The sequence below is a fragment of the Cuculus canorus genome, chromosome 15 (genome assembly GCF_017976375.1).
Source record: "Cuculus canorus isolate bCucCan1 chromosome 15, bCucCan1.pri, whole genome shotgun sequence".
Lineage (NCBI taxonomy): Eukaryota > Metazoa > Chordata > Aves > Cuculiformes > Cuculidae > Cuculus > Cuculus canorus.
The window spans coordinates 15,747,653-15,771,065 of record NC_071415.1 but is presented as its reverse complement, the minus strand read 5'-3'; the positions used below and the strand labels follow the sequence as shown (position 1 = coordinate 15,771,065).

General features: G+C 37.4%; 1 protein-coding gene across 2 annotated transcripts in view; it reads left to right on the top strand.

Annotated features, from left to right (window-relative positions):
- Window positions 1-23,413, top strand: part of VPS35L (VPS35 endosomal protein sorting factor like) — a 49,543-nt gene that overhangs the window by 18,510 nt on the left and 7,620 nt on the right. For both annotated transcript variants that reach the window (XM_054080355.1, XM_054080356.1), the window contains exons 16-28: window positions 2,004-2,115; window positions 2,321-2,437; window positions 2,783-2,836; window positions 3,249-3,329; window positions 4,234-4,296; window positions 5,144-5,229; window positions 6,301-6,381; window positions 8,656-8,719; window positions 10,696-10,794; window positions 11,609-11,686; window positions 12,794-12,908; window positions 22,130-22,269; window positions 22,973-23,138. In XM_054080355.1, coding sequence (XP_053936330.1) covers window positions 2,004-2,115; window positions 2,321-2,437; window positions 2,783-2,836; window positions 3,249-3,329; window positions 4,234-4,296; window positions 5,144-5,229; window positions 6,301-6,381; window positions 8,656-8,719; window positions 10,696-10,794; window positions 11,609-11,686; window positions 12,794-12,908; window positions 22,130-22,269; window positions 22,973-23,138 — 1,256 coding nt within the window. The remainder of the gene's footprint in view (window positions 1-2,003; window positions 2,116-2,320; window positions 2,438-2,782; window positions 2,837-3,248; window positions 3,330-4,233; window positions 4,297-5,143; window positions 5,230-6,300; window positions 6,382-8,655; window positions 8,720-10,695; window positions 10,795-11,608; window positions 11,687-12,793; window positions 12,909-22,129; window positions 22,270-22,972; window positions 23,139-23,413) is intronic.

Below are 23,413 nucleotides of genomic sequence, written 5' to 3'. Positions count from 1 at the left end.
GTGTTTTCCAGAGATTAATCCTAAAATATGGTGGATTACTTGTAGAGCAAAAGTTAATGAGTGTAACTTGGTTGCTGCATTTTGCCTCCGAAACCAAAATTTAGGAAAAGTAATGTCTTTTCCATCAGCCATGTCTGATTCCTGGTTGTGCTTCTGGTTTTTTTCTGTTTTTCTCCCCTTCCTTCTCCCTGGCCTCCACTGGCTACAGTCAGCTCATACGTACATTTTGCAAGGGAAGTTGTAAAGCAGCTGATGCTTTTGGAAGATGGTAATATTTAGGCAACTGCTTTATTCAACATTGAAATTGGTATCCCAAATGTCTCCTAGGAGACTGTGTGCAAACTAATAACCTTCAGTGAGTAGTTCAGGAATACAGACTGAAAGTTTTGGATGTATTTTCTGAGCTGTGCGAATGCAATTTGGCCTGCTCATGAGCTACTCTCAGTTCATTTTATTGGATAGGCAGGCTGAGTTCTGTGTAAGTTTTCAGCTACCTATTTTTTTTCTGATGTGCTTTGCACGTTCCAGTTCCGTAGTGGTTAACGAGCTGAAATGTTTTAATCACTTAAATGAGGAATGGAGCATTAGGATTCTGTGACTGACCTGAGGAGTACAGGGAAAGTATGATTTTAAAAATGTGATGTGAAGATGCTATTGTATCAAAGTGTATAATATGGGTAAAAATAATGCACGTACTCTGCTGTATTATTTTGTATAAGTGGTGATTTGTTTTGTAGAACTTATTTTTAAATTGCCTTTTAGCATTTCTCTTTGTAAAGATGGGCTCAATGCCTCCTCATTGTGCCTGTTTGCCCTTTGAAGGAAGGACAAAATGTTGAGTATGATGTCGGGGTTTTTTTAAATGGTTTTCAGACATGTCCTTTTTTATTGGGAAGTTGAATAATCCCATTTAGTTAATCTATAAAGCATGGTAGTTTTCTTTTAAAGTGGAATTCTGTGGTTTTATGCCTTCTCATGACTGTGAAAATATTACAAAGCAAGAGGCACCAGGATATAAATCTTTTAATAATCTCAGTTTGTTCCATGAACTACGTTGCAACCATCTAAGTGAAAAGCGACAGCCTGCCTCTCTCTACGGCAAAGCATATACCTAGTGAACTGGAAGTACTTGTCTAACGATGAAATGCAAATTCCAGTCAAATTGCAATGGGACCACTAATGCTCAGTCAGGAGCACTGAGGATGCTGGGCTATTTTAAGCGCTGCATAGAATTTCCCCCAAGGTAAACTGCTCTGTGTTCAAACTGTCTGCTTCAGACTAGGGAAGGACACAGCGTTTTATGAGGCAGCTTCTATGGTAACTCATGGCTGAGCTTGCCCAAAGCAATTGCCTTTTGAATGATACTGGATTATTGTGTTTGCAGAATAGTATCAGTAAACTGTGTTTTACAATAACAGAATGAGTTCAGTCTTCCATTTGTAACTTTGGCTTGATAGTAATACAAAAATAGATCTGACTGATTAATCATAAATACCTAAATATGTCATTGACAATTATCGTATGATGACTGAATTTATTGTAATCCTAATGAAGCAGCTGCTAGAAAACTGACTTTTACATTGCATATGTATTTTAATTCAGTGAGAAAAGCTTAAATAGAAATTTGCTCTGCCAAAGTATACTTCCGAAGTGTACTTAAGAAGACAGAGTAAGTTTTAAAATGTCAGCTATTCCTGGTTTACTTGATCTTTTTAGTAAACTTCTGGTAAAATGATGGCTTTAAAAAACCCTGTGTGAAGCAAATGTTCTGCAGGCTGGGTTACCTTTTCCTTGTCTGATGGCTTAATGTTTCCATATTTCACTTATGAACTATTAATTCTCATCAGTGCAAGCTCAATTTTTCTTCCTTATCCCCTGTTATTAAATTTACAATAGATACTGGACTGTTGTTAGCCTAAGAAGTTCAGATTGACGAAAATTAAGGGACAACAAAATTTTAGTTCATGTTGAGCTGTATTGATTTTGTGTTATATTCATTGCAGTGCTTTGCTGTTGAATTCAGTCATGTCAGCATTCAGAGCAGAGTTCATTGCTGCAAGATCTATGGATTTCATTGCCATGATTAAAGAGTGTGATGAATCTGGATTCCCAAAGGTAATTTTTTGTATGTAACTTGTAGCAATTCCTGTTCCTTGTCTGGCAGAGTTCTTTATACTCTTAGTTGCCCACATAACTTGCACATCATTTCCGTAAAAGGTGGTTTGATCCCAAGTGTCTTTCTGCACAGTGTACCTGTAGAGCAGTGCTGAGCGGACATGCGTCTTCTGTTTTTAATTTAAAATATGTCATTAACTTTTAGCACCTCCTCTTTCGCTCTTTGGGATTAAACTTGGCATTGGCTGATCCTCCTGAAAATGATCGCCTTCAAATATTAAATGAAGCCTGGAAGGTTATAACAAAGCTGAAGAACCCACAGGTGAGTTATTGTCTGTTCTGTTTCACTACTGATTCTGTGTTTAGGGCAAAACTGCAGCCACCTGTTCAGTAAGCGTATGCTTAGCTCGACAAGGTTTACCTTTTCTAGATACTCAAAGTTCCCCAAAGATACGATGCCCTTCTTTTCTGAGCTCTTCTTAAGCATAACTTAATTCTACGTAACATAATTCTATGTAAGCAACTTTTGAGGCTTGTCATTACTGCTAGATCTTTAGGTCTGCATGAATTGTATCTCAGGAGTCAATTCCTTTAAGTGTAATTTTTGTAAGCATGTTTCTCATAACCTCCTGTCAATATTGGTAATCATAAGACGTGTTGTTTCTAGGATTATATCAACTGTGCTGAAGTGTGGGTGGAGTATACATGCAGACATTTTACGGTATGTGAAAATCACTTCCTTTGAAGGTTTTCTGATACAGACTAAGTGGCTATATTAGCAGTTTGGTATTAAAAAATGAAAAGCTATGACTATTCAGAGTAAGTGTGTAGGACTTAAGTAGTGAATAAAGAAGTGTATTTCCTTTCATGAAAGATGAATAGGGATACAAGATGTAGCTTCAAAGGAGTCTTCACCACTCCCCAGCACTGCATATATCTTACCCTTTCATTTTAATGGCAGATGGACCAGTTTAAGTAAGGATTTACTGGAGCTATGGCTAAAGTTCCTGGCTTAAATAGAGCTCTGCAGAAAGCTGATGCTTTGGCAAATGGAAATAAATTATCCAGCTGGTTTTCAGTGACTTGATTTACGTGCCATTTTAATTACTGTATTTTGTAATTTTTTGCTACAGAAGCGAGAGGTCAATACAGTTTTGTCTGATATTATCAAACACATGACTCCTGATCGAGCATTTGAGGATGCTTACCCACAGGTAAAGAATTTATTTTGCCACACCTTTAAAAAACTGATGTGTGTTTTCTCAGATGAAGTTGATTCTTAAACATACTGATGTCTTTTACCAGAAAATAATTATTTTTCAACACTGGCTGTAGTTGGGGAAGCCTTTTGGAACAGTCTAATGCTGTGATTTGGTCTTCCTTTTTCCCTGCGCATGAATCTTTCAGTTTGGAGAAATGCTAAACCAGAATGATTTACATATTTAGAAGTAGCAATAGCTACTTCCTGCATCAGCAGTGGTGTTCCACTGAAGAAAATTAGCTGTCATGGCAGGCTTTTTATACAGAAGTAAACCATTAAATAATCCATCTCTACTTGGTATTGTTAAGGCTTCAGTGAATTATCGTGTCCAGTTCTTGAGACTGCATTCCAGGTGAGATACACATTATTTGAAGAGGTTCTAGAAGAAGGGGTTTTTTGGCTACTTGGAGGGTAGATAAAGTGCCTGCAAAAGAAAATTTAACAAACTGGTTTGGTTTACTTTTGTTAGTTTATTTGGGGGGTTATTTATTTGTTTGTGGGTTTTGTTTGTTTGTTTGGGTTTCTTTTGTAGTTGAGAGAGCTGGAGGACATGCAGACTAAAAATTGGAAAAGTCTGTGTAACTATGAGAAATAAAGAACAAATAAAGCCTGGACAGGCTGGTCAACCTCTGCTCATATGAGTTCTAACGAGCATGTTGGAAAAACATCTGTTAGGAACAGCATAACTGTAGTTGATCCTGCTTTGGGGAAAGAAATTACATCGACAAATGCTTGAAGTGTCTTCCAACCAGGTTTCCTATGAATAACTAAAGACAAATCTCTGGTGTGGATGTACATCTCAATTTAAATTGTATTACAATCATTTTCCATCCCCTCCCTTTTTTTTTTCTCTTTAGTTGCAGTCAATTATTCAGAAAGTTATTACCTATATCCATGACTTCTCTGTGCTTTTTTCAGTGGTAAGTGATACTCTCTTTAATAAATTTTGTGCTGTTTCTGTAAGAGTATTTATCTGACTTAGATATTCTGAATGTTTGCAAGCTCACATAGTGAAGTGAGAAGACTTTTTGCCAAGTAGATAAGCGTAGAAATGTTTTGGAAGCATTCTGTTGCTTACTAATTAAATATTTATTATTCTAATTCCAATTTTCTATACCTTTTTTTCCCTTAGGCTGTTAGATCCCATAAGTTTGTTTGTTACTATGGTATGAGTGATGATCTATGGAAGATAAAATACCATTTCTGTCTTTGTGTGTTTGTGTAATTGCTGATACCTGATTCCGTGTTATGGTATATTCTTAACGTGCTCTGTCATCGGGCTTAATTTTGGCATTGAAACAAAATGAAACTTAGATAGGTCAGAGACCTAGTCTTTGAAGAAAAGTTGATGTCTTGGACCCTCAGAAGTTGCACTGGATACATGCAAAATGGTTATTGGCATGTGGCCTGTTTTCATTGGTTTTAATATCCTCTTTTTGGTTCCCTTAGATGTCTGAATTTGTCACGATCTTAAGTTCTTCCAAGCATATGATTGCTTTTAAAAAATTTGCAACATTTGATTTAAACAGTTCTGTGTTTTGTATTTTATTCTTAATCTCCGTAGTGGATAAATTGATACAACCTTTCAGCCATCCATGCCTTTCCATTTGTTCCACTCTTTCATCCTTCAAGATGAATTGCTGTCTTCAAAAAAGATAATCTAAACTAAACCAGCTACAATTATAAAATTTATCCAAAATATTTATTGTTTTAGTGTGTTGTTTGTAAAATACCTGATTTTACTTGTTTATGTATTTGGACTTTCAGGAGAAATTCTTGCCCTTTCTGGATATGTTCCAGAAGGAAAGCGTGAGAGTGGAGGTTTGCAAGTGTATTATGGAATCTTTTATTAAGTAAGTGGAGAATATTGCAATTAAATGCACTCTGGAGGATCTGGGGAATGTATTGAAAGATGGCTAGGGAAGATGAGTCAGTACGTAGGCCACTTAGCTTGTTGAAAGTGTCCAGGCTATGGGAAAAAAAAAGAAAATGTGTCAGTTTTGTTAATTTATTGATCAGCTGTTTAACCGTTCATAAAGAAAGCTGAACTTGAAGTAATCATATTGATGCTGACTTGCTGTGGATTACCAGAATAGTTGTTCTCTCAGCTTTTTAAAATTTATGTCACCTTAGTTGGTCTGTGAAATGTCTTCGTATTTCAGCAGATGTGACAACACAGAACTGTTACCTTGGTATAATGGAGGAGGAGAGTCTCTTGTTACAAGCTCCATTATGGAGAAAAATGAGTGTAGAGCTTACATTGAAAATGAGTTTAGAAGATGAGACTTCAAATAGTGTAAAAGTCCTTTTTTCTTTTCCCAATAACTAACAGGTTTCTTGAAAAAACCTGTTTTTTCTTTTTGCCCTTCCCTTTGGGTATTTATATACCCTGCTAAGCCCCGCAAGCCAGCTCCTCACCCGGCTAAGCACTGCCAGCTCTCTTGGCCTGTGCTCATAGGAGAGATGCTGCAGTCCCTTAATCATCTTAGTGGTGCTCCACTGCACGTGTGCCTCCATACCAAAACGTGACATTTATCCTTCCTGTCTGTCCATCAATGACTGAGAAACTGTGTTTCTTCTCGGTAGATACAGCATTGCTCTATTTCCATGTTCTTAGATGGCCTCAATGCATCACATGCCTGGCTTGTTGTGTCCCTTAAGGAGTCAGATTCTGTGGCTTGGCAGTAAAACTGAAGCTCCATATATTAAGATAATAATTCTTGACTAGCATTTCTTGGAATTGAACATCCATTAACCGTATGATTTTTAGAGTTCTGTGGGTTAAAAAAATGAATATTAAACTTCTTTAGTGTCATACAATGCTGGTGAATTTGAATTAGTCATTAAATCAGTGTTATTCTGTTCATTGTTTTTCATTTTGACAGAGCAGGATTTTTCATCACTTTTTCTAAAACGTTTTATAGGCATCAGCAGGAATCTACAAAGGATCCCGTTATACTCAATGCTCTTCTACATATCTGCAAGACGATGCATGATTCTGTGAAGTAAGATTAACTTTACTCATACTAATAATTCGTTTATACAAAGTTTGGCTGCTTGGCATACAGTTTCACGTTTCTGAGGCTGTTTGTTTCATGGTGGATTAAGACATGAATCCATTTAGTGGTGGGGGAGGAGCTGTGCAGTGGAGTGGCAGCATGTACTATTCGCTCTTTAATTACTGCTTTATTTTGAGTACTAAAGCAGAATTTTTAAAAGGAAAGTAGCAATGGTTTTGTAGAGTTTTCTTGTGAAGCAAAGACACTAGCAATCCAATATTTTAAAACTATTTTTGAGAGCGAAACCAGTGTAACTTTTTTAGTTATAGTGAATAATAAGCTATTTTTTTATGATTTAAGTGAATATGTAGCTATTAAAGCACAGATTGCCATACTCAATGATATCTTTTTTTTGGGCACTTTTTTCATCTATTACAAAGGGGTATGAAATCTTTAAAGGACACCTGGAAGATCTCTAGGAACTTGAGTAGGGAAAGCTAGAACAGAAGAGAAGCTCTTGAACCGTCTGTGTCTTTCCTCTAAATTCTGCTCTTCTCTTTTCCCGTTGACTTAGGGTGCTGGGGTTGTTTGGGCTCCTGCACGCCCTGTTGATTTTCAAACAGTGAGGGTGCAGTGTGGTTATAGATAACTTGCAAAAATCACCCTGAAGTCTGTTACTAATTGAAAACAGAGCGGGAATCACAGTGCTGCAAATTTTAGATCTCGCAAGTGAAAATCTTTTTTTTTTTTCCTCTGGTTTGGATTGAATTGAATTGCAAGGGCTCGGTTTCTCTTGGCATGCTGAGCCCAGAGCCTCTTCGTATGGCAGATGCTGTAAATGAACTTGTAACTTCCTCAGCCTTGATATGCCATGAATGCAAGATTTGTTGCCAATAAGGAAGGCAGATTTGGCATGTAATTCCAATTTATACCAGCTGGAGTTCTTTATTTTGGGTTAGAGCACCTTATTTGGCTGTATGTTGCATTAAAAGCCACTTTAACCTTTAAATAGAACAATATATTTAAGCTAAAACGGCTTATTAAAAAAAATTGAGCAGTTTATGGCAACCATATATGGTGCTTCCTCTGACAGTTTCCTGAAACAATTTGATAGCTTACTGGGATCCTTAAAATTCCTTAAACTAGCAGTTCTTTTAGTGAGCTAAGATGGTATACATCATTAGCTTGGTTCTCTTGTGTCATCTCTTATTTGTCAAATGATCATAAATTCTAACTATCTTAAAGGAACTCCTGTACTTTTCTTTTTGGATTTTCTTTTTGTTTGGTTTGGTTTTGTTGGTTTTTTACATCGTGTTTCAGGAAGCTCCCAACCCTTTGTGTAGAGTTCACTGACCCCCCTAACAGCTGTTGGAGAATAACAGCCTTTAGACTGGCAGGGGTCTGATGCAGAATTGAACTGGAAACCTATAACTGACCCGGAGATCTCACTACAAGTCTTCTGAGCCTTTCAGAGCCCATCAGTTGACTTTTTTGATTGGCAACGCACTAATGAGCTAATCATGCTGAGATTTTCTTTCCTCATTTACTGATTTTGTATAATAAAACTATTGTTCTCTTCCCATCTGGTGTCTGAGCTAGGAAATTGGTAACTGATATACTAAAGGTCAAAGCTGGAGCCAAGTATATAATAGTATAAGGATTAAATTGTGTTAGTTAGTTAATTGTAGTTTAACTTTTTATTCATCCATTTTCAGTGGAACAGGTTTGACTTACTGGATTTTTGTGTGATGTGAATTTGTTTCAAATCAGGTTTGGACTCTCGCTATAGAATAGATATCTGTGATAATTTTGAAAAGAAACTCTTTTTACATGTCAGTTAGTTCAGTTCTTACTAAAACATCAAAAAGGCAGCACTGTAACAAGGTGATGTTATTTTTTAAATTATGTGGCAGGGTTAGTAAAAAAAAACAAAACAAAACCCACCCCAAAAAGCCCCTTCCCAAACAAAACAAACAAAACAATAAACTAATGTTGTTTCTAAAATAAATACAGATTTGCAAATGTCTTTAGGTTTTTACAATCAGTTCTGCTCAAGTTCTCATGTTGTAACACACGACTGAAGCCATTTGCTTGCTGCAATAAAGAACGTTATCTTAGCTTCCTTCTCCTCATGCCAAAATGTGATTTTCTGTAAAATATGAAGATACACTCAGCAATTTTTACATTGTTTTAATTTAAAATTTAATTTGAACTTTTTCAGGTAAATGAGGTAAGCAATATTCTATATTTCTAATTTACCATATAAATGTTCTCTTACAGTGCGCTAACACTTGAGGATGAGAAAAGAATGTTAGCAGCTTTGATAAATGGATTCATAAAAATGGTGAGTGCCAGTTTTGTGCAACTGTTGAGCTGTACCTTATAGCTCAGATTTTTCTGAGATCCCCATGAGAAACAGGTGCCCGCGTGGATGAATTGCAGACTGTGTGTCTGACTCGCCTAAGATCATTGAACCCCCCACTGCTGTGTTTTAGTCCAATAAGTATGCATTTGTTGAAAGAAATAGCATGCAGTGTTGAAGCTGACATGGTGCAATATGGGCATTTCAAGTGCACGTTGTTTATTTAATCATATTTTCTGGTAGTTTTTTAAGTCACGTAAAACATGGTGAGTGTTTAAAAGTAAACAGCAATTAGTGTCTTGCCTGTTATAGCATCAAAGGGAGGTCACTAACTTATGTGAATAAAGTTCCAGCTCTAAATGGAATCAATACCATCTTTAAAAAATACAAAATAAATATAACTTGTACATTATTCTTATTTCTATTTATCTGAATTTACAAATAAGATAATTTGTATCATCAAATTAGTAGTCCCACAAAAACCCCAGCTGTTTTTCCTCAAAATTAATTTTTAACCTTCCCCTCGCTCTTATCCCAATAATATCTTTTGTTCTTGTCTGTTGTGTTTGAGGTGTCAGGTTGTTTAAGGGACATGTTCTCAAGCTTTTTTTGTTCTCTAACCAGGTACTCTTAATGGTTGGCTTTTCTTTCACGTACTCAGAGCTGACAAGCTTTGTCTCTACTTGCCTTCTTTGTTCTATGAATTTTTCTCTAGATGGTTGCTTTCTTTTCAGTTAAAATGATATGCTACTTAATATAATTTTGCTTTATTAAGCTTTATATGCAGTATAATATTGTGTAATTCCCTTTAGGAGGATTTCCCATATTGAATAATATTTGATGTAGCTTTATAGTCTTGGGTTGGGGGAAGGAAAGTGGGGAGGTCCAATACCAGCAAAATAACTGGTTACAAATTTGGAACCAGCACACATTAAGATGTGGAGGAAAAGGCAGTTGTGACAGTCATCCCTACAGTCAGGCTTTTTGTGGAAAATGTTACATTCTTAAAGAAGTTTTTTTGAGTGTAGTACTCAAGAATCAGCAGTTGCACAGAGAGGAAAGGCGAAGACAGTTGTCTGTAATGTAAGAAGCAATCCTTTGTTTTCTGGTGCAGTTCCTTTGATCTTTCACTGTATGGATTAAATGTAATTTTTATTTTAATTCTGTAAAAACTTCTTTTACATGTGGCTTGAGAAATAATAAATAATGCATCTTTCTATTAGAAAAAAATTCCGTTTGAATACATAAATGTAGACTGCCTGGAGACGTTTTCTCTTGCTCAGTTTTTAATTGACAGTTGAGACACTCCAGCTGACAGCACTTGTTTTTTTAAAGTCTGGAGGACTGGAAGTAGGATGTTCTCACACAAGGGTTGATTTTGACTTCTCTTCTTTCCTTCCAGCAGGCAAGGTGTCAGGCTTTTGCCTTACTATATAAGCATTAATTATTAACCATTATTTCTTACTGATATATCTAGTTAGCAAAATGCAAGTTTCTCTATGAGGTCTTTTATATCTGGGTAGGGATTTTATAAACTAGAAATTACAGGAATCTGGATACAGAGTTGATGATCTATTTTTATTTTTCTGGGGGTTTTTTGTTTTTTTAAGTATGAAGAATACCAAGCCTTTGACCCTGTTGTGTAAAGAATCAAGAGTCCTGCTAGCTTTGAAAACACTTCATAAATCTAGCTTTTAAGTTTTGTTTTATTGATAAATACTTGATCTATGAAGTAGAACTTTCAAGCTTCCCTGAAGGTTAAATATTGGAAAGCAGACAGTTAAAAGGGCAGAGATTCTCCAGGTGCTATTTCATTGTTAATGGTGGGTTTTTTTCTTACCAATATATGCGAATATTTGAGTTTTGAATATTTGTGGCTTATCTGCATGCAGTTTTATCTTTCTTTAAAGTTAATGGCCTACAATGGTAAAATCAAGGGGGGGCTTTGTCTTTTATAGGTTTCATTTGGCCGTGACTTTGAACAACAGCTGAGTTTCTATGTTGAAGCCAGGTCAATGTTTTGCAATCTGGAGCCTGTTCTAGTCCAGTTGATTCATGTAAGCTACAGTTTACGTTATCTTAATCAGTGGGGATATATTTGCAGTTCTCTCATTCCCTGCCTGGATTATTGGTCCCTGTCAAAATAAATCTGAAGTCTTTTTATCAGGTGTTTTTAAAGTAGACTTTGATCTCATCCCTCATTTTATCACCCTAAACTCTCTGAAGTTCTTACTTGACAGGCATGCATGGTATCATTGTAACAAAGCAGACTGTCTATCTTGCAGGAGGCTTCTTGTCTAATAAAACAAATGCCACTTCTGTGCATTCAGAATTTGTGTTCTCTCTCCTATAATCTTGCATCTAGGAGAGATTAGACTGTGTCTGGCTGTAGATATAGGCAGAGTCCTGCTGTGATTGGGGAGGTTAATCTCTTTTCTGTATTGAGTCACGTGTCAGGTGAGCATTAGCTGCAGCTGATTCCTTTGTAATATTGTATCTTCTCAAAATCCTTTCATTATTTTATTTGTTTGTTTTTATTAATAAATATGTTAGCTAGAAATCATGATTTTTACATCAGGAAGGAGGTGGTGACAGCACTATAACTGGGAAGCAAGGAATGATGTAAAGCCTTGAGTAAATAAGCAAGTCTACCTTCACAAACCTTCAGAATCACATTTCCCTTAAGAAACAGTCACTAAAATTCTGCAAGTAAAAACTAAATAGTATAGTGAGGGCACACCGTGTTGGCGTTCCTTTTGACAGTTTCTGTTCTTTAAACGCATGCAGTAAAACATGTAGTTTGTTATTTGCCGCTGACCTAATAAATCTGTGCATTTTTTTTAATGATTTGCTTTTGTTTGTTATGTGTAGTCTGTGAACCAACTAGCGATGGAAACAAGAAGGGTGATGAAAGGAAATCATTCCAGAAAGACTGCTGCGTTTGTCAGGGTAGGTCTGACTCTAAGCCTGCCTTCTTAGCAGATAATACTATCTTCTGCCACCTAAGTATATAATGTATTTTTTGATGCTGTCACCAGCGTCACCGTTGATCTTTACTCTCTAAAGCCAAATGCTGCCGTTTAAGGGAAAAAAAAAAAAAGACCCAAAACATCCAGGAGCACTTTTGTCTTAAAAAAGAACAGCAAGATTGACTTTCTCTCCAAAGGAAGGTTCATTGGAGAGGTTTTTGTGCATTGTGGAGACCTCAGCTTTTCAAGTTATATTTGAAGTAAAATACTTCTCTGTAACTCAGTCAGAGGGAATGGAAGATGAGGGGAAAAGAATATATTTAAACAGTTGTCTCATAATATCAGTGTTGATATGCTAAATCAGTATTTGAATTTCAAATAAAGTGCTCCTTTCACGTCTAGTGCCTCTGAGTCTATATAGATGTGGTCAAATGAACTTTGAACTATGCACAGGTCATGAAAGTTGCTTGTGTTCCCCTCTGAAATGTAGCAACTAAGATGTCTTGGTCTTCATGTGTTGGGAAGGTGTTTGCATATGCTACCATTAATGAATGGGCCTGTGCATGACATCCTGGACAAAGGATACGGGCGTGACGCAGGCGAACTTCTGTATGCCTGGAAGCCACTTCGCTCCGTCTGGGTGTTTGAGCTGTTCCAGTAGCTTTAGAGCTGCAGCATGCTGCACTGGATCTGCTTCCTCCCAGACATATGCAAGGCCTCTGCTTTGACCAGTCTGAGAGATGAGTTGTCCCTGAGGACCAGTAGCCTGATTTTCTAGTCAGATTTTGGTGCTTAGCTGCAAGCTGGTTACATGAGGAGAGAGGAACACTTTGAGCTAGAGTCATAGAGTAAGTTTTGAGCTAATCTGCTAACAATAATGAATAATAATGCATATTGTTATAATTGAAATAATAGTAACAAATTTGGAGTGCTGATTTTGAACTTCACATAATGTTTGCTTTTCATTGAAAGTCTTTCCAAAGCTGGTTTACAGATTTTTGATTCCTAATCATGTATAAAATCAGTAAGGATTGCTATAGCTCCAAGTTAGGAATTTTCTTCAGTTTAATTTTTTTATTTGCTTTAGGCTTGTGTTGCCTTCTGCTTCATTACAATTCCATCTCTGAGCAGTATCTTCACACGTCTTAATCTGTACCTACACTCTGGACAGGTTGCTCTGGCAAATCAGTGCCTTTCACAAGGTAAGGCATGAGTTTCCTTAAAGATTCTCTTATTTCAGAATTATTTCTAGCTGCTTCTAATGACTTGATTGAAATCATAAGTCTTATTTGTGATGTAATTAAAATACAGTCCTTTTTCAAGCAATGTTACAGTGAAAACACTAACACCACACTTCAGTTGTAATACTAATCCTGTAGCGTAAATAACCCAAGACGACTGACTCTGGTTGACAGTCATGGCTATGAGGTAGGTTGTCCTAAATTAAATAACTTAGAAATGATTAAAAGTGTGGAATGTTCTTCTCCTTCATAATTACGCAAGCACTCTAATCACACATTATATGCTTTATTATAACTGTGGAAAAATAAACTAGTTCATCTGTGTAGTAATTCACAGGCTGACAAAATCCTGCAATGAGTTGGAAAAGAATTAAAACTTAGGTCAATGAGAACAAAAACTTGCTATCAGAGAACATGTGTGATAAACAGCTAAGAAAATATGCCAGAATACCTGAGTGAAACAATGGAGCAACCTTTATTTGGTCTGAATTATTGACTGAACCAGAGCCTGAGTACAATTCTTAGCCATCCTGTTAGCTCAGTCTTAAGTAATTGGAAATTCTGACAGAAAGTGGGTTTGGGAAAATAATTGGAGCTGGTCTGGTACCAGAATGAGCATTCAGTCTGTATCGCCATTTAATACGATCTTGTTACTGTCACAAATGGAAGAAAGTTACCTGTTCTTAGTATTCTCATACTTTTTTGCAGTATATTTATTTTCCTTTCTAAAGTGATGTTATTCTACGTTGTTTTGCAATTTTAATTCTGACTTTAAATGTCTGTTTTCTACTGGTAAATGCTTTTCTTTTACCTGTTTTCAGTGTAGCTGTGAGAGAAATAAATTGGATTACTTTGCAACATCTTTTGTGTGGCTATTAATTCTTTGTTTTAGCACTGTGCTTCTTCACGAGAGCTCATTTTCCGAGCTCTGCATTTACCAGTATGTTCCAGCTGCACAAACAAGCTGGCTTAGGATGCTGATTAAGACTTTATGTAGTGCAGGGTGACTGTTGTATTTCTTTGTTTTGAATCTGATGCTGCCCATATAGCAAAGCAGAGGGATTTAGAGTAAAGCTGGCTGTTGTGTCAAAGTATGTTGTGAAAATAAAAGATCTGCAAAGTGTGTTGTTGTGCAGTCAGTATTGTGAAGCTTCTCTGTAGATAAAAGAGTTTACCGAAAAAGGGCTTGCTTTTTCTTCCTATGGTGTTTTGTTTAATTGACCAGCTTACCTTATCCTTTCTATCAATTTTTGTTATTGTTGCAGTACATTTCTTGTTGGAAGCAAATCCAAAGCAGTTTTTCGGTAATATGTCATCTTTGAGGACTATGCCCTGCCCATGTTGGGACCAATTCTGAGGTTTAATAATCTTTAAATTTATAAACTGCTTTTCCACTATTTTTGTGAATCGCGTCTTCTCTGAGTGAGACCCATGGGCCCGAGCAATTGTCTAGATTTTTCATTTCCATGTAAGGTTTATAAATGTGCACGGCTGTTGTTTGACAGGTACACGGTGCACTCACTGAACAATGAATAGGATCCCCTTTCTGAAATCTTTCAAGGTAGCAGGTATATGCAAAGTATTATTAACTCATTCTTTAACATGCGTACTTATTAACCAGTCGCTGAATTATAGACCCACAAGCAACAGAGCCTTTGGTCCATCTCAGCTTTTGCTGAAATTAAGCATGTACAAAACTCTAGTGTTCAGTAACTCACTTTGTTTACCAAGGTTTTGTTGTTATACACTTCTTTGCTTCCTCAGGGAAGCTATTTCGAGCATAATTCGTATTCAGAGACATATCGCTTGCATGAATAATTTAGCCTGTGTTAACTAGTTAGGAAGCAGTGATGCCAGTCCTGGGACATTGTATATGGACTGTCTTTGCATATTCTGATGTATTGTCGTCAGATAACTTGTCCTTGAAAGGTACTTTTAACACAATTTAACATCTATTTTGACTGAATGCATTCCTTGTGTATACGAACTACAGATTTAATTCCTAGCAGCAGATCTAAATCCAGTCAGTTAACTGAGTTATCTAATGCCAGTTAGACACTGATCTACTAAAACCAATGCAGCATGAAGTGAAGTTTTAGCAGTGTGCAATTAATGATAGCATTAGGCTAGGAAGTGAAATTGTGCCTTGTGTGTAACCTTTATTTCATGCTGATTGGAATTAATCAGTTTAAAATTGAGAAGAGAAATAAAACTGAAAGGTAATGTACCTGATAGCTCAGTGGGTAGTGGGGCATGCATGTGTGCATGTGCATGTGCATGCAGTTTCTCTTTTAAGATCCCAGCTGTTGTTTTTAGCCAGTTAAATTCTTGGATTATTTTAAATTTTAAGTTTCTGCAGCGAGTCCAGCTATTTCTGTGAGTTGAGTTTTCACTTAAACATATAACAAAATTGAATTTCACAGGATAGACTTCTGTTGCCTGTAGGAAGATTTCTCTAAATTGCCAATGTATCTAACTTGAAAAAGGAGTAAAATTACCTATTGGGGTAGGTAAGTGAAATTTAGAAGACTGCTTTTTTATGAAGAGGGTGTGTGAGTCATAATAGTAAATACAGTTTGCCTTTCTGAGGATTGGACTGATAAACTGCCAGCAACTGGAGAGCCACAACTAATCTGCTTATAAGTGGCAGAGTTTCGGTTTCGCATCCTTCCCAGTCTCAAGGAGCAGCGGTAGTAGACAATCACCCCTAGTGTGCCGCCGTTCCAATTTTCTTCTCAATTCAGAGCCTTGCCTGCTGGGGTTTGCCACACTGTTAATTAAAGCAGCTGTGTGGTGCTTGTTTGAACTCACCCAAATGCTTCAGTATTAGAAAACTGTAATTGTAATTTTTCTTGGAATAGGTTTTCTTTAATACAATGAAATTGGGCCGGAAGCGTGAATTTATAGGCTCATGAAAATTCCTGTACCGATACACTGACAGATGCCTGTGCAGGTATGCTCTTCAACATGTATTAAACATGACTACTGTCTCTTTTGTCTCCATCTCCCAAGAAGTGCTTTAAATAAAATGAATCTGTAATTAAGTTCAGAACGTTTTAAGTGATTTTGTCAAGGATGCATAGTTTGTACATCTGTTAAGAGCCCACCTAAGAAATGATGATACTAGATTTTACAGAGATGTGCTTTTCTTTTCTTTTTTTAACTGAGCCACAGGATGTCGCATGCTGCCAGCACAGAATAATAAATTCTCATCAGTCATGCTTTCTGTCCTTGGGAGTGCTTGGAATAAATCGGAACTAAATGCATGCTCCACTGTATCACTCTCCTGGATTTTTGAGATATAGATATTATTTTAATTGCACATATTTCCTCCCTGTGGAAATGCTGCTGTTGCCCATCAAAGAACAGACAGCATGATTTTTTTAATTGTTGGCCGCAGCATCCAGCAAGTTGAATGGCTTTTTAATTTTAACAGCTGTGAAATCCTGAAGCCTCACTCCAGAAGTCACGTGCTGAGTGACTTCAACTGATTCTGTGTGACTAATTCCACTTTTTAAAAATTTGGAGTCATTCTGCCCCTAATTGACTGACACAGGTCTTTATTTTGTTTAGCAAATGCAAGTTTTGATTTTGAAGCACACAGTGCTTAACGACCTACTAAACATTTGTTCTGTTCTTCAAATGTAATGGAAACAGTTTCACTAATAGACTGCAAAAGGAATTTTTTTTTCTACTTCAGAAAATGTTAATTTTCTGTGAATGTTCTCTAAATATGATAGGCTTCAGCCACACTTTGGAGAAAGTCTACTATGGAATATCTAGTAAGAAATTCTTAATCATAGTCTAATGATGTTTAGACTACACAGAGGAAAGAAATCTTAAGGATTTATTTCTGTATGGTTTTTAAATGTTAGCTGAGTATTTTGGTGCATGCAGTTGATCTACTAGTGGTACTGTGAAAAATTCAGTCGTTCTTGGTTTGTTTTCTTCATGCTACTGATGAGACTTTGGAGTTGCTAAGTTCTTGAAGAATTTGCATCAATTCAGTATTTGCTAATAAAGAAGTGGTTCTGTGCCTTAGCACTATTTTAATTTTCTTTTCCCTTTTGGGAATGGGAGGATCAGGACTGTATCCAGGTTGTAATGTAGAATGGCTATATCAGTGATACAACACCTCAGTTTTCCATTACTGTCCTAATGATTCTTACAATTGCCTTGCCTTCTCAACAGCTGTTTAGGATGTAGTTTTCAGGAAACCATCTATAATGGTTCCAAAATCTTTCATGAGTGTAAATAGCCTATTTAGATCTTATCTTTCTATTGTTATAGCAAGGGCTGTTTCTTTCCTCGCATACCTTACTAATATTAGATTTCATCTGCTGCTTTGTTGCTCGGAATGATGAGATCCATCTGCGACACTTTGCAGTCATGTTTCGGACTAGTCTGCAAAAGTTTTCACCTCCCAGCTCATTGTAAGGACGTATCTCTGATAAACCTTAGGGAACACGGCAGTTGTTTTGCTTTGCTGTAAAAACTTTCTATTCTTTCTCTTTTCCTCCTTCCTCCCATCCTCTGTTAAGTTATGAATCCTCAGGAGGCCTTTTCTCCTTGTCTTTTGTCAGCTTAGTTGATTTAAGAGCATTTTGCATGAGGAAAATTGTTAAAGGATTTTAAAAAATATAAATGTTTGCATTGGCTGAGTCGCTTTCAAACAGCTTGCTGGTTCTTTAGCAAACTTGAGAGACTTCTGAGGAATGATTTCTCTCTGTGAAAACATGTTGAGTCTTCAGTGTTGCATGACGTTTATCCATGTGTCTGCAGGTTTGATTTTTTTTTTTAACCTCATAATAACCAGGAGAGACTACAGGTTTGAACTATAGCATTTATTATTTCAAAATTTCCAGAATTACTGCTAGAGCTTTCCTTAAAGACCCCTGGCAATACTTTACCTCGCAGTCCTTAGGGATTGCATGGACTTTAGAGAGGAAAGCTGAAATTCATGGGGCTTTTTGCGGAGGTGGGGTGGTGTGTGTTGTATTTACTGGTAACAGCTTAAGAATAGAATACCTTGTATACAGTGTTCTTGTTCTTACTGTATGATCTGCCCGTACAAATCTTCCCTTCCACATATGCCTCTGTCTGCCTCTGTCTGGCAGTACTAAGCCCTTGCTGACAATCTGTAATCAAGCTATTCCTAAAACTGACACTAGCAGGCTTCATCCACATAATTACCTTTTTATCTGCAGCTAATTCATATATAAATTATCATATAGTACATTCCAGTTAACCAAGCAGCAGTGCATTCATTTTCTTATTTCATCTTTGTTATTTCAAATAAGTCTTTGTAGTTTCTGGATTGGAAGTGATGTGTAGAGTGTTTTAAGATGGAGAATGTTCAATAGCTCAAGGGGAAAACACATTTCAACAATGTGGCAGAACTCTTGCAGTGACCTCACCAATGTAAAAGGATTTCCAAATGTTTGCGGTGCTTGATTGGTAAAATTATATTGTGTTGCTTCATTTAACAACAACAAAAGAGCAACACCCCTCCCCCAGTTGCTTCCCATTAATGTTTTTCACTGGAATAGAAGGCTTCATTAAATTTCCAACATATGGTGATGTGGAAGCAAAATCTTCGGAGTATTAAAATAGATTTGACAGTGTTGTAGGACGGGAAGGTGGTGTAGAATGCAGAAGACTCTCTAAGGTTTCTGGGTTTGTCCTTTGGGTGGACTTAGTCTTGTGTAATTGTATCTGTGACTAAAAATAGTTTGTGTGGGTATCAGACTCTCTCCCGTTTGCTCTTTGAAGGCAGACTTAAGGAGCTTAATTATTTACCCATCACTAATAGCTTTGTTCCTTCTTGGTTGTTTGACTGCCTGAAATCCGAAATTAGTTTAATTGACTATCATAGATGCAGCAAATATAGCGTAAGCTGCATTTTTTATGTAGAGAAGTTGATACATAGAAATATATGGAGGTACATATCCTTGTGTTTATGTATAATTAAATGTGTATGTGTACCATCATGAGTATTGACAAGAGCAAAACATTCAACACCGATTTCACTTGCTTTTCCTGGAGGAGAGTATTGCTGGAAGGGCTAATGTGGATATCCAAGACTGTTTTCATAGCCTGAAGGTCAGCATGTATGCTTGGGGGAAAGATTTATAGGATTATGGTCAACAAAAATGAAGGAGCTGCTGTTAAAGGATAAATTTAGCGAAGCATGAAGTATGTCATGTTCGGAGCACTGCACAAGATATTAACAGCAGTCTGGGAAGACTTTATCATGATGATTTGTTGTAATGTGAGGGCTGCTCTCCCCTTATCCAACTTAACAGTCACTCACCTTAGAAGCAGTATCATACTTCAGGCAGATAACACAACAGTCTTCTTCGGAAGAAGCTTTTTTAATCTTTTTTTAATCAAGAACGTAATGTTGTTGTGGTTTTCAGTGCTTTTTAAGTGATTCCTTATACCTTTTGGAAGCCAAGAAAAGCAGGTGTGTGGTTTTCTCTTAAAGCATCTGTACAGTAATAGCTTTATAAATTGACTTTTAAATGGTATAGAGAAAGCACTGTTGCATAACCTCATCATTAGTGTAATTCAGAATTAAATACCAATGCTTACTTCATACTTTAGAAAATAGTCAGCACTTTGTGACAGCCCATTTAGTGAACTTTTCCTCCAAACTCAGAGCGTGGTGATGCATACTCTGACAGCTCTCTAAAAGTGAATAGGGGGTTGATGTTTGGAGGACAGTTAGTTTTCTGCAGTCTCTAATAAAACCTTTGCATTGATGTAGTTTACCTTATTTTTCCTTCTTGCAAAGGACATATACCTTGGATGAATGTGCTTTTACTCTTCCAGCATAAGAACCGTTTTGTGGTTAGCATAGATTGGCTGAATTTGTAGCAGAACGAACATGTCATCCTTTGCCGGTACTTCTGGGTGTACCTAAGTAAAATATGCACGTCTCTGACAGAAAATGCAACTAACTGCTTTTATGCTTTCTTGCTTTTTTGGTTTGCCCTGCTGCATTGCGGGGGACAGGGGGAATGAGGCAAGGAAGAAGAATTAAAAGCATGGGGGCAAGTGCTGAGGCAGCAGCAGTGAGGGAGATTTGCAGGGGGACTTGCGCGGCGGCGGCGAGAGGACAGCAGGCACCTGGAGACGGCAGGGAAGCAGCAGCCATGTGACAGCCGTGGATAAGAGGGAAAAAGATGGTAGCATAGAGGATCTTGTTGCAGCGAGGGCAGGACCTGGCCAGCCAGCTGTAGTGTGGCTGGGTCTCTCCTCGTTGCCACCGGCTGCCACCTGAAGAGGAGCTGGGCTGTGACTCTGACCGGCAGGTCTACCGAGGGAGACCGCGTCTGAAGGTGCTCAACCGTGTGAGAGGGCAGCTCGCATTTAGAGCGACAGGGGGAGGTCAAGAAGAGTAAATTGAATCAAATTGCAGTTACTCATAGCAAAGATAAGAGGTTTCAGTTTTGTGCTAAGGCAAACGTTTAGGGGAGAATGTCTTGGGCTGTGATTGCTGGGAGAGCAGGCAGTGAATTCAGGTGAGCTACTTTGCAGCTCTTTTCTTTCATTGCGGAGACTGATTGCTGCATAGATCGTTCCTGTCCCATTATGAAATAACTTTAGAAAGCAGCAGTATTCTTTACACAGACGTGAGCATGCTGGTATGCAGACTATTTTCTGAGGCACAGTTCTTTTCATTTGTCTTGTCACATGTTTTGATTATATGGTGATGTGGGGCCTGCGTTCTTTTCCTGATGAGACAACTGTGGAAGTGACAGCGATGCTAAAATGTACATCTGCTGCTGCTTTCCTTCCCCTAATAAAGCTCAAAGATTACTTACCTTCCTTTTGGTTGGCAGTGTAAATTTATATGTCGTTTGAAATATATAACAAACATTATTTCACCTCAGAATAAATGTGCAGAATGAAAGGAGCTATGATGATTGAATGCATTAAATGCACTGAAAACTTCAGAGAGGTTTGAGCACTCGTGTGCTGAAAAGAAATAAGAGTCAGAAGAATTACAGTTTTTCCAGAGCACATGTTTCTGTGGTATTCCTCATAAGCTTAAATTGGATATCAGTTGGTACTATATTTAGCAGATTTGCTTGGAATCTCATGTGCTCAATTGAATTTTTCCAGAGCAAGCTGCGCTTCTGGAAATGCCCGTGCATGCCTGCAGTGGTATCTCTGGCCCAGCCGTGTCACACCTCTTGGCTTTCAGCAAGAATTCTCTTTTCTCATTTTGCTCAAATTTGATTTCATGGCCTCAGTCTCTGTTCCTGTAACATAAAGATGCAGTATTAATTCTGAAGGATGCTCAGAGTATATGGCTAAACGCCTTCGGTGGGATTTGGATATTTTGAAATGCAGCCAAGAAAGTGCAAAAGAATGTTGCTGTCAGAATTTTTTTGAGAACTCTTAGTGTATCTAGGAGGTCTTCTAAAGTAAGAGGGAAAATATTGTTGGTTTTAATTTCTGAATATTAATTTAATAAACTGAGGAATAGATGTTCTAGTGTTTGGTTTGTTTGTTGTTGGGTTTTTTTTTTTAGGATTAGGGACATAATCAAGAATTAGGAAAAACCTCTGAATAGCTATTTTGCCAGGATCATGATGGTGTATGGCTTTTGCAGTTCCTGCATTATGATTCTTGGAAAGAAAATTTTGTCTAGGTAACCAGCAATGCCTCAGGGTCTGATATTATATCAGTATTTTACTTTTAATGACTGTAAATACTTGGAGAAATGACGTTGTCCATACTTCCTTATAACTTTGACAACCTTTGTGAATTAATTCATTAACAAGTTAGCGAGATCCAATCTGCTTTCTCCAGCCCCCCCCTTGGATTCTCTATTCTCCTGTCATAAGCATTTCTTTAGATAAGTCATTTTTTAATTGTGTGCTAAGTCTTTTTTATGATGTATACAGTATATTTGAAACAATTCCGTCCTCATGTTAAGCAATGGAGAATTATAATTTCAGAAGTGCTGAGTGTTGTGAGAACTTCTGGAAAAACACCAGCACTTGAATTACCCTGTATTTTGACTGCTGAGTCTTGAGATTCTTTGCTGTTAAACATACGTTCATTTTCTGTAGTGTATTTGAAACAAACTTGAAGCAGTCGTTGGATCACAGGCAGGACTGCCATCGCAGCTGGAGTGATAATACAGCAACTACATTTTTATTTTGTAGCTGATGCCTTTTTCAAAGCTGCAGTGAGCCTTGTTCCTGACGTGCCAAAAATGATCAGCATAGATGGAAAGATGAGACCTTCTGATGCCTTCCTTTTGGAATTCCTTTGTAATTTTTTTTCCACATTATTAGTTGTCCCGGTAAGTTTGTGTGTGTGAATAGGACAGAGGCTAGTAGAGCATTTTGCCATTCCTGTTTAGAATGTTGCCGTTCCTGTTTAGCATTTTGCCATTCCTGTTACCTTTCTGTGGTTAAGCTGAAGCATTCTACTCATTGACTGCAAAATAACTCCGATACAAAATGAGGGGGAAGAATAGTTTTTTGGAAGTGGAGGTACAGCACTGCATCTCTCAGTAGCATCGCGCACTCTTGCCATCATTTATTTGTGCAAACATAATTTAGTGGTTTACTACATCTTCGCAGAAAAGTGGTATTGTATGGATATCATGTAATTTTCCATCCTATATTTTCAGCTGTAGCTAAAAGATGTAGGAAAAATTGTAAACTAATGTGGACAACCTAAGATAAAACTTTTACATAGCTGATGTATCTTATTGACTGTAGAGAAGAAAGGTAGGCTTCTGACTCGTAAGATTTCACTGCAGGGAAACCCTAAAAAAGATTTTGCCTCCCTCTGTTAACAGCTCCGGCCCTCTCTGAGCGGGGAGTGTGTGGGGAAAGTTAGAGGTTCATTCATTTGTTCTTGGAGAAAGTAGGTTGTTCCTCCTCACTGAACCATTCCTTATGGTTTCCTCTAAACCCCTGAATGAGTACAAATAATCCCATTTTTGTTTTGGGGTTGCTGTAATGGTGGTTTTGACTTATCTTTTTTGTTTTCTGTAGGACCATCCAGAACAAGGAGTGTTATTTCTTGTGCGCGGATTACTAAATGTGATCCAGGATTATACTTGGGAGGATAACAGCGATGACAAAGAAAGGATTTATACTAATGTTTTGCATCTGCTGTCTGCAATGACTCAAGAAACATATATCTACCATGTAGATAAAGGTAATACGGAAAGGTGGCTCCGGATCCTTGTGTTCTATTTTATTTTGCAGTATTGTGTCATCACCGTACCTAGTTAAGGAAAATCAGTGGTAGTCATTCTTACAGAATGGATTCTTTTCCTTTGCAGGTCCAGATATTGTAACTTAAAATAATCACAGGAAGTGGCAGCTAAACAGACGTACAGTCTGTTCTGTAAAGTGAATCTGCACAGACTGGTTTACTCGATTTGTTCCTGATGGTCTTGGTGCAAATACTTAGAACCGTGAACTTTTCAG